General features: G+C 53.3%; 5 protein-coding genes across 5 annotated transcripts; 4 read left to right on the forward strand and 1 right to left on the reverse strand.

Annotated features, from left to right (window-relative positions):
* Window positions 1-1999: 1999 nt before the first annotated feature.
* Window positions 2000-4214, forward strand: CCOS01_04290 (ATPase; the record flags this gene model as incomplete). The annotated part of the gene is made up of 2 exons (XM_060452472.1): window positions 2000-3326; window positions 3376-4214. The coding sequence occupies 2 exons, from the start codon at window positions 2000-2002 to the stop codon at window positions 4212-4214; spliced, it is 2166 nt and encodes a 721-aa protein (XP_060316430.1).
* A 354-nt stretch (window positions 4215-4568) lies between these two features.
* On the forward strand, window positions 4569-7407 carry CCOS01_04291 (uncharacterized protein; the record flags this gene model as incomplete). Its single annotated transcript, XM_060452473.1, has 8 exons — window positions 4569-4843; window positions 4933-5267; window positions 5337-5884; window positions 5937-6061; window positions 6126-6274; window positions 6327-6538; window positions 6590-6767; window positions 6827-7407. The coding sequence occupies 8 exons, from the start codon at window positions 4569-4571 to the stop codon at window positions 7405-7407; spliced, it is 2403 nt and encodes an 800-aa protein (XP_060316431.1).
* Window positions 7408-8083: 676 nt separating this feature from the next.
* Window positions 8084-9690, forward strand: CCOS01_04292 (uncharacterized protein; the record flags this gene model as incomplete). Its single annotated transcript, XM_060452474.1, has 3 exons — window positions 8084-8228; window positions 8288-8991; window positions 9049-9690. 3 exons carry the CDS (start codon window positions 8084-8086, stop codon window positions 9688-9690), a joined length of 1491 nt encoding a protein of 496 aa, XP_060316432.1.
* Window positions 9691-9914: 224 nt separating this feature from the next.
* Window positions 9915-10821, reverse strand: CCOS01_04293 (protein tyrosine phosphatase-like protein; the record flags this gene model as incomplete). The annotated part of the gene is made up of 4 exons (XM_060452475.1): window positions 9915-9988; window positions 10067-10206; window positions 10282-10495; window positions 10605-10821. 4 exons carry the CDS (start codon window positions 10819-10821, stop codon window positions 9915-9917), a joined length of 645 nt encoding a protein of 214 aa, XP_060316433.1.
* Window positions 10822-11921: 1100 nt separating this feature from the next.
* CCOS01_04294 (dihydrolipoyllysine-residue succinyltransferase) lies at window positions 11922-13392 on the forward strand (the record flags this gene model as incomplete). Its single annotated transcript, XM_060452476.1, has 2 exons — window positions 11922-13034; window positions 13096-13392. The coding sequence occupies 2 exons, from the start codon at window positions 11922-11924 to the stop codon at window positions 13390-13392; spliced, it is 1410 nt and encodes a 469-aa protein (XP_060316434.1).
* Between the last annotated feature and the right edge of the window lie 905 nt (window positions 13393-14297).

Genomic DNA, 14297 nt, shown 5'->3' on the forward strand with positions numbered 1-14297 from the left:
TTTGACCTCCAACCCGTCATGTTGTTCTCACTACGTAACGGCCATCTGAAGTTTGAATGAAGAGACACCGAAGACCACGCGAAATGGGTCATATCAATCACTTCTGCAAACTCACCCAGCACGAAATATTCTGGGAGCGATAGCAACTAATGACCGTGCAAAGTCGAGACTGAAATGGATCATCTCTGGGCATGCAGGTCCACGCGGGGGATCTTCAGGGACACGGGCACATGTCACTGTATGCTTGCCAGGCTCCAGTCTTTCCCCGATTGTCTGCGTATTATTGATCGCCTCGCTTAATCCATCTGTGTTACCCGAGCGAGAATTCTGCCCCTTTGTCCCATTTGGAGTGAGACTGTAAGAAACATGGCACCGGGTAGGCGAATGGCAGGTTAGTTTGAACTCCGAGTTCCTTAAGCTGGGGTGACATATGAGATATCATGTCAGAAAGGCCCTTGCCACTGGGCAAGGTGTTGGAGGTGTTTAGAAACTCTTTGTCTATGGCTTTTCATCTCTCGACTAGTTACACTCGAATACCCATAGCCTCGCCCTCTACTCCATCTGCTGGGACCAACAGGTACACGAGGTAGGTAAGGATAAGACGTTTGCCGAGATGCAGCAAAGCTATGGTACTGGGACTTCTAAGCGACACACATTACATCACTTTGATTGAGCTCAAGTTGTCATGTGTTCCGGGGACTCGGTCTTTTCCAAATTGGTGGGTAGCTGTATGAATGCAAGCAAACACTCGACAGCAGTGCATTCAACCAGACTCTTGAATCGCGAAGGACCGCGGAGAAAGTTGACTAAGTGACTTGTGATGCAATTTGATCACACGAAGACCAAGGGATCTTTATTCACAGACGGCGTTCAGAAAACGATAACTTTACGCCCATGTGCTGTTTGGCCGTCAGAGTTCCAGTGTAGATACCTCTGACGGTACGTACCTAGGCAGCCCGATGCGGGTGGTTGATCCGGACTTAGGAGAAGCATTTCACACTGCGCAACGCGCCATCTCACTTTAGCAAAGGCACCATTGGAAAAAAGCTAAAATGCCCCTGCTTGCACTCATAAACGCCATCATGAGCCCATAACGATTCGGCAAACGTCAAGGCAGACAGATGGACGAGCGTGCCTCAGCTTCTAAGCTTCAATGCAGTTAAGAAGCTGAGGTGCCTGGTGCCTGAAGGGAGGCAACCGTGGGGGTGAAAACCTGCCCTGCACGCGAGCAGGGGGCTTTGACCCCAGGGCTGCTGTGAGTGGCTGAGAAGGTTAAGCGAGACGGCAGTCCCACTATAACGTCCTTGTATTGGCCCGTGCTCAGCTGTCGGCAGTGACGTGCGTTTAGGCTCGATCAAAGCTCCCCCTCAACGCGGTTGACAGCCCATACTGAACCATCTTTCAACCATATTTGAATTTCATTAATCGAGAATCTAGAAGAACTCCGGAATATCTGACGACTACCTTACAACTGAGATATGGCATCTTGGGTCCTGGATAGGCCTCAGATCCAGAAAAATGCTTCTCGTCTTCCACCAGAACTCTCGAACTATCCATCACAAGTTACTCCGTCGAGGATGAAGACGCCACCATGGCTGCAACGGCGCTCTTTGGCCGGCTTTGACTCACCGGCATCTGGGGCTGAGTAGTCCTAGATCCCCAAAGTCAGCACATACGTACAGTACCTTTGCCTTTGCAGATAGATCGGGTCAGCCACTAGGACAACGCCGAGGCCAATCTCATGCCTCCATGGGCCGCGAACCAATCTGCCTCGAGTCCTATCATCTGCGCCATTGTCGAGCCTGATGCAGCTTATGTGGCATAAGGTGTCAGGCTTCAGGCTTCAGCATCAAAGCAACAAGGCTGCCATTTGAAAAAGGATTGATCTTCTTGATTCATCCCATCTCTCATCGCACCATCATCACAATCTCTGCTCGGTTCGGATCCTCAGCCTTGGATCTTCCACCATTTCCATCCACAACGCAAACGAATCGCCAAGATGCACCTGAGCGACATTCGCGACGCTTTCGACAAGGAGAATCTTTCGGAAAAGGCATGGCAATTGCGTTGCAAGCTTCTTCCCCACAAAGAAGAAGTCGGGCGCCCCATTTCTGATATCGAGGGAAGTCTCTCCGACGACGACCCAAAGAAGCAGCAGTCGCCCAAGAACCCCATCTTTGGCATCGATGCCACCGTCAAGACCTACTATGAGGGCAAGAACAGCTGCAATGGCATCTACGACTGGGTCGACTTCCCTCCCAAGCAGATGAGCAAGAAGGTCGCCGAAAGCCAAGACCGGCCCGCCATCAAAGTCTACAAGATCAAGGACATCGAGAAGCCTGTTATGGCAGGTCGATACTCCTTGACCTATCACCAAATCTCTATCCAGAACCCGGCCCTCGTCGCTGCTCTGGAGCCCATCTTCAAGAAAGAAGATGTTCACCTCGATCCTAGCGATACTGCTACCTTTGAGGCCCCGTTCCGACCTCTCTTCTTTTGCTACGATGAGATACTGGACCTGTACAAGACGACGGATGACAGCTCTCTCAAGGGCTACTTGCAGCTCCTAGTACGGACCCTGGACGATATGCTTGGCGAGACACGCGAGAAGAAGCGCAAGCTCCAGGCCAGCGGTCTCATCAACTTCAAAATGGCTTGGACTTACTTCCCGCGAAACTCCGTTGTGTACAGCAGCGCTCAGAACACGGAGCTGTTGTGCAAGGTAGAAGATACATCGTACGAGAGGACTGATCAGGGCGTTTTCCTCAACATCAAGTGCAAGATTCTCACATTCAATGGGGAGAGCTTCGCGTGGTCCGACCAAGAGCTCCAGATCCCAAAGTTCGCGGGGAACCGGCCGATACTAGAGCTCACTCATTACCCTCTGCATTTCCATCTGAACAAAGAAGAAATACTACAGAGAACCCTAACGAGGGGCAAGAAGGTCTTGGATCTTCAGGGGTTGACATATTGTACCTACAACGGCATTGCCATGGGACCGAAGAGCAAGCACAATGTAGAGGGCAGAATCCTCATTGATGTTGTCGGGTTCAACAAGTACGAACGGACTCAGGGCAAGAGAGAAAATGACGACGCTGAGACGCGAAGAAATCGTGTGACTAAGAAGCGCATTATCTACGATGATCACAGCGAGCCAGAATTCGAATCGGAAGGAAAGGAAGCGAAGAAATCAGGTGTCAAAAACGGGAGACATCTTGGGGAGAAGGCGCAGCTGAAGAACAAGGAAGAGATGCTCGCCCGTCCGGACGACCTCGTCTTCATGTCTCCACTGATTGAGGGGTTCGCCTTGAAGAACAAGCTTTGGCGTACGTTGCTCAACTCCAAATTCCTAATTCTATCTATTAACATCTACAGTCGGTTTCTACGTGGAGGACATCGAGCCCATCGTCTGGAATGCCCAAGCCTACGATCACCTCGTCTATGACGAACAGCAGAAGGACCTAGTCCTATCCTTCGTCGAGAATCACGGCCACGCGAACAAGACCGCGATGGAAGATGTTATCGTTGGCAAAGGCCAAGGCCTCATCATCCTCCTCAGCGGCCCACCGGGAACTGGCAAGACACTCACAGCCGAAGCGGTCGCAGACAGAACTCAACGCCCATTATTCTACCTGCAGGCCGAGGACCTTGGCATCAACCCATCGACGCTAGGCGAGAAGATCAAGCGGGTATTCGAGATGGCAACCGAATGGAACGCTGTGATTCTACTTGATGAGGCAGACGTGTTCATGGCGGAGCGGAACCCCAACGACATCGCGCGCAACGAGCTTGTATCAATCTTCCTGCGCGAGCTGGAGTACTTCCGGGGAATCATCTTCTTGACTACGAACCTGTACAACACCATCGATACGGCGTTTCGGAGTAGAGTGAGCTTGCACTTGTTGTTCAAGGCGCTGAGCCCGGATGCCAGGGAGCTCATCTGGCGGAAATTCCTTGGCAGGTTGCCTCAAGAAGAGCTAGGTGATGAAGGGAAAGGTCCAAGGAAGCTGCTCTCGGATGAGGATATCAAGGAGCTTGGGCATTGGCAGCTCAACGGCCGTGAGATTAAGACGGCTGTCAAGATGGTTTCTAAGTGGTGCGATCACAAGAACTATGAGATGAGTTTGGCTAGGCTGGAGAATGGCATTCGGGTGACGAGCCCACATGCTTCGAAGCAAAAGGAGTCGAATGGTGACGATGATTTGTATAATTAATGACGAGTTGAATCGGAACAAACTTGGATCTCATGGTCGGTTATTTTCACATACCGCAGCACACAGTTTAGAGCTTTCTTTTGCTGTCGACTTGAACAATCAGTACTCCTTCATGTAGACGCTTCCGAATCTGGGGTTCGGGGTCAATAGGTGCACCTTCCCTCAATTAGCGTGCAAAGTACCCGGCGCCCGGCCCCACAATCCACTAAATCAACTTCGTCTCATGAACAACGTCCCACGGATACGTCTCCCTTACACCCCAACAACACCACACAAACAATTCGACCCATTTCTCCGGATATCTCATTCGTGGTACAGATATCTTGGCAGAGCCTTTCAGCTTTTTCAGGAAAGATGACAGACATGGACGTCGATTCGACTATCAATCGACGAACCAACACCCGCACTCTGGCGAGCCCACCAGCTAGGGGCACTTCGACGCCAACGAGAGCATCCAGACGCTTCCGTTCGGCTTCTCAAGCCGAGGCTGCTCGCACATCCAATGCATGCCAGATTTGCCGGGACAAGAAGGTCAAGTGCTCCGGCCAGCGTCCGTGCAAGTATTGTGCCAAGCGGGATTTGGAATGTGTGTTTTCCGCTTCGGAGAAGAGGAAGCTGTATTCCGTCTCGTACGTTCTGCCCTTGGTCCGCCGACGGTGTTCACGGTCGACATCAAAGAAGATGCCGAAGTAGCTAAGAATGATGTTACATGATACAGACAGATTAGGGAGCTCGAGGACAAAGTCGCCTATTATGAGCGACGAAGAGGAGAGAGGTCGGCTCTCGAGGCCGCTTCTTCGACGCCCCCGGCTACAGCACCAGCACCGGCGTCGTCATCAGCGCAGCTGCACGACGTCGAAGATCCTTTGAATGAGATCACGGTGATGCATATGTATGACCATCTAGATGGTAACATCCCATGCCAATCACCCGTTCCACTGGGCCAGCCTGGGCCGATAATGTCTCAGTCAACATCATCTCCCACACTTGAGAGGACGAGAGCTTCCGAGGCCCAGGCCCAGACCACATCATCACCTGCTCGTGCAGGTAGAGGTAATTGTACTTTTATATACCGTCTATCAGGCGACCTCCCGGGCCTCGGATACTAATCCCGGCGAATAGCAATCGCACCCGAGTCCGCCCTCTCCTCAAGCGAGACCTTCGGGTCCGAGATCAAGACACTCCTCGTTTCCCGGTCAAATCCCGGCTCTACCGCTAGTCCGCGGCCCACCGTCAACGCCGCGACTCCGCTTCCGCATATTGACAGACGCGCACTAGAGATTGCGATCGGAAGTCAGTGGCCGCCGGAAGAGGAGGCCCACGCGATGCTCGATATCGTCATCTTCAACGTTGGTATTTCGCAGCAGCTTTTCGACGTACGTGCCTTTTCGGACAATCTATCCGTCTTGTATCACGAGTCCAGTGACGATGTGCGGTTGACAGAGACCTGGATTGTGGAAGCACTGCTTGTTTTTGCGGTTGGGAGGCTCTTGCAGGGACGGGATGATGAGGACGGAGAACTTCCGGGAACGATGTACTTCAGGGAAGCAGTAAAGAGGACACCTTTGCTGAGTGATTTACGCAAGCATGGGACTATCGGGGTAGAAATCATGGCTTTGACCGCATTATACCTGCAAATTTCGGATCGGAAAGATGATGCATATCTGCATGTAAGTTGAGACCCAATTGGAGCCCGGGAGTTACAGCTGCTGACGCGTGTAGTCCAATACTGCCTTACGGCTGGCCATCAGCCATGGTATGCATCGATCCAACAATTCTCAGAATCCACGCCGCTCGGAAAATGTGCATAGGAACAGGTTATGGTGGTCTATCTACATGCAAGAAAGGTACATCCCCATCGTGAGGCCATGTACTGGCGTCAAGCTCCCATGCAGCTAACTTTTTACCTAGGAGGTTATGCGCCGCAGGCGGATTCCCCATGTCCATTGAAGACTACGCGATAACGACAAAGTCCCCGTACGAGGTACTGGGATTCCCATCCGCCACAGCATTGGACGTCAATGTTCAAGCCGCGAGGATAACCGGAAAGATAACCGCCAGTCTGTTGCATCACATCCCGCATGTGCTGGAATGGGACTGACTCCATGATAGCAATCTACTCACAAAGAGACGAGCCTGAGACGACTTTCATCAATAATGTCCAAGACATTCTACACTCCCTGTACGAAGTGGAAAAGAACATGCCATCCGAGTACTCGATGGAGATCAAGCCCTCTGGGCTAACCGTCGCAGGACGGCCCTTCATTGAAGCCGCGACTACAGTATCAAGAACTAGCTCCAGCTTGCATATTTCGGTCTACTCGGTACTCGAAGGTCACTGCCTACAGCCGAAAGATGTTTACTAACGCATGTAGGCTATAATACATACCGTTCGGCCAATCCTACTATACATGGCTCGAAATAGTCGCGACCCAGATCGCGAAGACCACAGCGGTGTCAGGCCTGCACTCGTACGACTTGCAGAGATTTGTGTCGAGACAGCAAGCAAGATTCTTGTCATCCTGCAAGAACTTCGGAAGAATAAGATACTTGGTGAGTCTGACTTTCCTTCTCCGATACGCTTCTTTTCGTTGACAGCATTTGGTACATAGCAAAGAACGCGTTTCTCGACCTAGACGCAACATTCTCCGTGGGATATGTATTCGTCCTCGTTCAAGCCATAAATCCTGGTAAAGGGCTTGGGCACAAAGGTATCGACGGATCAAGGGCCATTCTCAGGTACCTTGCCGCCCTGGGTAATCGACCTGCAGCCAGACGCTTGGCAGAACTCGACCAGATGTGTTCGCATCTCGCCCTACCTGTCTATCAATCTGGGATCCAGGCCCCCGAAGAGTCATTCATGGATCTCATGGCGCAGCCCTTTTCATTCTCGGCTAGCTACAGAAACAGTGATACGGCTCCAGAAGGACCATCAACAAGTGAAGGTTCGGCAATACCGAACATCCAGGGACTATCAAGCGTCCAGGATAGCACTGATTCAACGTCGGAAGTCCAGGACATGGATGGCCAGCACGACTTTGGCTTCAGTGGCGCTGACTTGGCGAGTATACCTCTGGAGGGCGAGAACAGCCTGTACTGGGTCTACCACACCCCCGGGTTCTCGTTTACTGGAGTCGAACAGACGGATTGGGAAGCTTTAGAGAACCAAATTCCGTGGCAGAATGATAGCTGAATCCTTTGGCCTCCAATGAAATTTAGTCCACCGCAAAGGGCCTGGTACCCGAAACCGACATTTTCAACGTATCCCGGTGACTTGTCGATGTGAGAGGAAGCTGTTCTAACGCGGACACGTCTAGTTCAACGCCATCAGTCCAAGCCCGAAGAACCTGACATGTAGAGGTCCTCGGGTGTAGTTCCCGAGGGCAAGTGGACCCGCGGTCTCTGCCCCGGGCTACTTGCACACGATACAGCCAGCCGATAGTAGGGGACTCTGGCTTCGTATCCCGAGCGACTCGCTGAACTGCACCTCTCCAGATTGCCGGCTTGCGGAGAGTCTGGGGCAAACCCCGCAATCCTCTGAGCTCCACGATGAATCAAGCGCTTCCCCAGATAATCACCCCGGAATTGGGAGCACTAGAGAACGAGGAAGCAAACATCCGGGCTACTTAAGTTCCTCCTGGCTGTCGATTGTATTTTCAGTTTTCTAGACCTGAGACTTCTGACAGGACACTCTCTTGTTAGGCCTCCACGCTCCAATCTACTGGGCCGAAGAATTGACAGTCACCGCTGACTACTTGGCTGTGCCACCTTACTGAAAGATAGCTTTCGAGTTTCAACAACATTGACTTGGAAGTTGGCGACTGAAGTACGACGAGATGGCGAACACGAAAGAGGATCCGCAAACCGTTATGGCCGAAGAGCTTGAGATGACCAAGAAGCAAGACGAGGAACATGTAGCATTTGAAACAGTTAGCTCCGAGGAAGAGGCTGCTCTCGTTCGAAAGCTTGACCGAGTTCTGATGCCCCTGATGGCCTTTGTCTACTTCTTTCAGTGTAAGTATCTCTCGATCCACATTATCACAAGCCTTCGGACTGACCATACTCCCCGATAGATCTCGATAAGCAGTCCATCAACTACGCCTCAGTCTTTGGCCTCCGCAAAGACCTCACCCTTTCAGGCCAAGACTTCTCCTGGATTATTTCCCTTTTCTACTTTGGCCAGCTTTGCTCCGAGTATCCCGCCGCCTACCTCATGGGCCGTCTCCCTATAACGCTCTTCGTCGGTGTTACAATCATCGCCTGGGGTGCCGTCGAGATGACCCTCGGCGCCACGCATAACTTCTCAGGCCTTGCGGCGGCTCGCTTTTTTCTCGGCTTTGCCGAAGGCGCCGTCTCCCCGGCCTTCATCATCATCACATCAAACTGGTACCGCCGTCGCGAGCACCCCATCCGCGTCGCGACGTGGGTGTCCATGTCAGGTGTTTCGCAAATTCTCGGCGCGCTGATGATGTACGGGATCGGCGGCGCCGCTAAAATGGCGCTGGAGAAGTGGAGGGTCATGTTTCTTGTCAGCGGCGGGTTGACAGCGGCGTGCGGCGTTGCTTTTTGCCTGCTTATGCCGAGGGATACAACTACAGCGTGGTTCCTAAACGAGAGGGAGAGGGAGATCGCGACGCGGAGGCTGGCCCTTGATCGTGGGACCAGAGACCGCGCGGAGTTTAATACGAAACAGATGTATGAGGCGTTGAGGCAGCCCACGACGTGGTTGTATTTCATGATGGCGCTTTGCATCACACTGACGACTCCTATTCTCAAGGTAAATGCTTTTCCTTATCCTTTTCCCAGCGAAAACACCTGACATTTGGTTAAACAGTTCTCCTCTCTCGTCATCAACGGCTTTGGCTACTCCCCCTTCACAACAATGCTCGTCGGCCTCCCCGGTGGCGCAATCAGCTTCGTGACAATCTGGGCCAGCGCCCTCATCCCGCGATTCTTCCCAGGCACGCGAGTCTACACCTCCATCGGTCTCTCGCTCGTCCCGCTCCTCGGATCCGCCATGCTCCTCGCGCTGCCACTGCACGGTGCAGAGTGGGGCATTGTGGCAAGCACCTGGCTCGCTGCTTGCTGCAGTTCTCTCCTAAGCTCCACGGCGTCAATGATGGCGTCCAATGTCAAGGGGAATACCAAGAAGAGTGTGGTTAGCGCTGGGTTCTTTATCGTGTACTGCGTTGGGTGTATTGTCTCCCCGCAGGCCTGGACGGAGGGGGATGCGCCGCGGTATACCAAGGGGTGCATATTGAGTATTGCGAGCTGGGTGGGGTTGATTATCACGTATGCTGTGTATGGGGTTGTTTTGAAGAGGGAGAATGCGACGAGAGACCGGCTTGCCGCGGAGGGAAGATATGAGTATGATGTTGGTGGCCATGATGGAGGCGCGGAGGCGGTGCAGATGGGTGTTGCGGTTGATTCTGACTTGACGGATGTGCAGGATAAGGTGTTCCGTTATAACTTGTAAGACTGAGCGCGAGATGTGCGTCTCTTACCGAGGGTTTATGGAAGATGGCTGGGACTTTGTACGCATTTTGTTCGGATTCACGCTCAAGGTAGAGTTTGGCCGACATTCTAAGGTAGTTGCAAGTTTATCTTGTTTACGTCCATCCGTTACCAGTACCTGCCTTCTCAGAGCGCATCTACCTCGAGGGAAGTCCATCGCTTTTATGAAAGCAGAGACTGGCCGGACTACTGCGTCTTCTTCGTCTTTGCGAGAGTCTTCTTGCGCTGCTTGATCATGTAAGTGTACATGGTGTAAGACCCTAGACCCAGATGCGTGTATCAGCATCGAGGAAGCAAGTTATGGGAAGTCCCATTAAGGGGGTGGGAGTAGGGCTTACCGGGGATATACAACAGCAAGCAAAAGTAGAACAGAGGCGGGACGAGAGCGCTGATGCGCGAAGCGGGTTCGACGGCGAGGTAGAGGAGCCAGAATTCCGAGGCGATGCCGATTGGGTATAGGGGGTAGAACATGGTGTACCTAATCATGATTGTCAGTTTCGACCGTCCTAAGTCAACTAAGACACCAAAAAAACAAAGGCTTGCGTCAACGTACCGCACCCAGACGAGCGCGTCAGACGCCTTGCCGTGGAGGTTCAGAGCCAGGTAGGCGTAGCGAATGGAATCAGCCGTCGCCCAGGACAGCAGGAGGGTCAGGTAGGCTGTTGAGGAGGCTGTGGTGGCGGGGAAGCTGTAGCAGACCATCCAGACTATGATTGTGCGGGCGACTACTTGGAGGGCTGTTGTGCCTACGGGGGATTTGACGAGGCCTGGGGGCTGGGTCAGTTCAAGTTGGTCTTGCGTGCGTGATATCTCACATTCCAAGTTTTCGGCTGATTGGCTTGGGAGGATTGTGAAGGGAGGTGGGGAGTTACGAACCCACGGCTGAGTGGACTACTTCAATGAGGGTGAGTGTCTGCACCCATCGCGAGCGAGGTTCTGCTGCAGCGTAGACTGCGAGTTTACCCTCGGACAAGGCGGTTGAGATGACGGTGAAGAGGATTGAGGCCCATAGTGCTGCGAAGAGTGTGTTGTAGAGTGTTAGGTATGCGACTCTCGGGCTGCTGCCGCTTTGTTGTGAATCTTTGGCAGCCATTGCGCTGGTTGGAGGGGTATGATATCGCACGAGTCACGTTATGGCTGTGAATAGCCTCAGTTTTCACTCTCTGGGTGCATGTGAATGGAGGAGCTCGGGCCCATCAATTGACTTTTCTTTTTTTTTTTTCCCTCGCTGCGACGTGGTCTGCAGATTCAGAGACCCCTGTCTGGCAGATGTGTGATGACTAAAGTTGCTACCTGCCTGTGCTGGCGCAGAAATCATCCACCGCAAGAAACCACAGGGGAAAAGGCAGAAAGGAGACGTCGGAGGAGAAGAAGCCGTCTGACCGGGTAAGCCGCAAGGGAGGAAGGAGAAGCCGAAACCCCCTGCAAGGCGGTACGTATCCCTTTGGCGCTGTCTTTCGGCTGTCAACTGCGGGTGATGAATTGGCCAATGATGCGGCGGTGTTTGGCAAGCTACGGATCCACTCGGGCAGCTCGTCCCGGGATGCGGATGCGGAGCCTTTCCGATTTCTTCCCAGAGGGTTACCGGGGGCCACCGAATGCGCCGCTGCTTTTGGGGCTGGTCTACGAATTGAGAGCTTTGGGCTACCTCTCTCGCGGGTATTGGCAATATTGATCGTTTAGCAAATAGATGACTTTCCAATTTGAAATCGTCTTTTCTATCTTTGACCGTCACACATTTACTCCATGAAAAGGAAGCGAGGGGCATAACCAAGTCATTTTGAGAGAATGGACAGTCCCAAAGCTCCAATTGATCTCATAGGAGAACTGCAGGCAACGCAAGGTCCTAAATGAGAAAACAGACCTTCACAAAATCGATGTATGTGAAGCTTGTAGTAAACTAAATTCAGGCCGTGATACATACCAGAGATTATTGAGATAGTCTAGTGACCTGCTCTGTGGTGCTTGCCATACGGAGCTGTTGATCTCTGAGGCTAAAGCGGCAGGTCATTCTGTCATAGCGCCCAGCAAAGCTCCAACGTCAAATTTACACAACGATTTTCCGAGTCCCTTTTCTCTAACCAGGGTCAAAGACTCATTCAACACCACCAGAAACACCCAGACTTGTCGTCGAGGATCGCCGGGCGCTCAACTACCACGCTCCTCTCCTCTCCTCTACCCACAACCGCCAAGATGATGCGCTCTCAGCTTCAAGCCGTCGGCCGCCTGGCCAAGCCCTCCGCGGCCTCTTCCAGACTCGCATCCGCAGCTCGCACCCAGATCACCAGCGCAGCATCAAAACCGACATCCACAAAGACGAGATCCCTCACAACCGCGACGCGCACCACCTCAAGACCGATCGTTCACGCCTTCCCCGCCCTCTCCTCCCAATACCGCTCCTTCAGCACCACCCGTATCCAGCATGGCGAGGTCATCATCACCGTCCCGCAAATGGCCGAGTCCATCACCGAGGGCACCATCGCCTCCATCGGCAAGCAGGTCGGCGACCGCGTTGAGGCCGACGAGGAAGTCGCCAGCATCGAGACGGACAAGATCGACGTCGCCGTGAACGCCCCGGAGGAGGGCACTATTGTCGAGCTCTTCGTTGCCGAGGGCGACACCGTCGAGGTCGGACAGAAGCTTGCGCGCATGGAGACGGGCGGCGCACCCGCCGAGAAGAAGGAGGAGTCTCAGCCGGAAAAGAAGGAAGAGCCCAAGTCCGAGAGCAAACCCGAGCCCGCCGCCGCGCCGGCCCAGGAGCAGAAGAAGGAGCCCGAGGCGCCCAAGAAGGAGGAGAGCAAGCCCGCGCCGGCACCACCCAAACCTGCTGCTCCCCAACAGCAGCAGCAGCAACAACAAAAACCCGCGTCCGAGGTTCCCTTTGGCGCGACGGGCTCATTCTCCCGCGGCGAGCGCACCGAGAAGCTGCCGCGCATGCGCAAGACCATCGCCACGAAGCTCAAGCAGTCGCAAAACATGACGGCCTCCCTGACGTGCATCGAGGAAGTCGACATGACCAACCTGATGGCCTGGCGTGCCAAGAACAAGGAGGCTGTCATGAAGCGTTACGGTGTCAAGCTCGGCTACATGGGCGCCTTCACCAAGGCGACGTGTCTCGCCGCGGAGCGTGTGCCCCAGATCAACGCCGCCATGGATACCGAGAAGGAGATCATCACGTACAGGGATTACGTTGATATCAGCATCGCTGTGTCTGCGCCTAAGGGTCTGGTTACGCCTGTGCTGCGTAACGTGGAGAGCTTGGACATCGTTGGTATTGAGCGCGGTGTTGCTGAGCTGGCCGACAAGGTAAGTCCCGCATTATGATTATGCTGTAAAGAAGTACAGGCTTTCTAAAACTAAACTATAGGCCCGCAAGAGCAAGCTCGCCATGCCCGACCTCGAGGGCGGCAACTTCTCCATCAGCAACCCCGGCATCTTTGGCTCCATGTTCGGAACCCCCGTCATCAACTACCCCCAGGCCGCCATCTTCAACATGAACGGCATCAAGGAGCGCGTCGTCGTCGTTGACGGCAAGCTCGAGATCCGCCCCATGATGTACATCACCGTTACCTACGACCACCGCCTCATTGAGCAGCGCGAGGCCGAGGCCTTCCTTGGCGCCGTCAAGGGTTACATCGAGGACCCCTCCAGCCTTCTTCTCTAAACATGGAATAAGGTCTCTGTTTATTTGCGTTGAGGAGAGACAGTGTGCGAGAGAAGGGGCATAGACTGCGTACGGCTATGGTTTCGTGTAGCATCGTGCCGAATTGTATTCTACTTTGTAAATGGGTGGAGTGGGATTGGATTGACAGCGTTGCCGTGCGGGCATTGGGGGCGTACAATTGCTGCATCTTAGACATCTTAGATGGGGGCTCGGTCATAGGTAATCCGGAGAATCCAGCGTCCAGCATATTGCCCGTTCTTCATTGCAATTGCTTCCAACTTCAACCACTCTTGGCTCGTAGAGGTCTGATGGAACTTGGGCTGAGGTACCAGGCATCTAACAAGGTAGCATTAGGGGCGATAGTGGATTCAGTGTTCAACCACACTTGCCATTATGCCATCCACCGGCATCTGGAAGACTGCGATCCGAACGCCATACTCTTTTCAGGACTATCCAATTGACATGAAAGAGATATGTTGCCGTCGTTGCTGGCTATCCGGGTGTAGAAGCCGGAGGAGGCTGACTTTGGTGTCACGGCGGATCCACGCAAAAGTCTCGGCTCCGATATCCGAGGGTAACTTTTAACCACTTCCAAGCCAACAACGAGCAAAGCAATTGCGTGCGAGGAGCATCGCCTCGATATTGGCCTGAGATCGAGGCCAAATGTCTTCAGTACATCCGAGTCGCCGATAGCCTGCCTGATTAGCCTACTCGGTTGACTTTCAACTCGAACGACGGCATAGAGATCGGTGCGCCAGCGGAGTGGGGTTTGTCACAGATCTTCCCCGCGTGTAAGTCGCGTCGCACTTGGATATGTAGACTTCACATCTAACTTTGTCTTCATCAATCATCGAAAGAGCGAGTATCGAGAACGGAGACATGTCACATTGCCCTCAACTCGATTT

This window comes from Colletotrichum costaricense (genome assembly GCF_030867565.1).
Source record: "Colletotrichum costaricense strain IMI 309622 chromosome Unknown Scaffold_4.1, whole genome shotgun sequence".
NCBI lineage: Eukaryota > Fungi > Ascomycota > Sordariomycetes > Glomerellales > Glomerellaceae > Colletotrichum > Colletotrichum costaricense.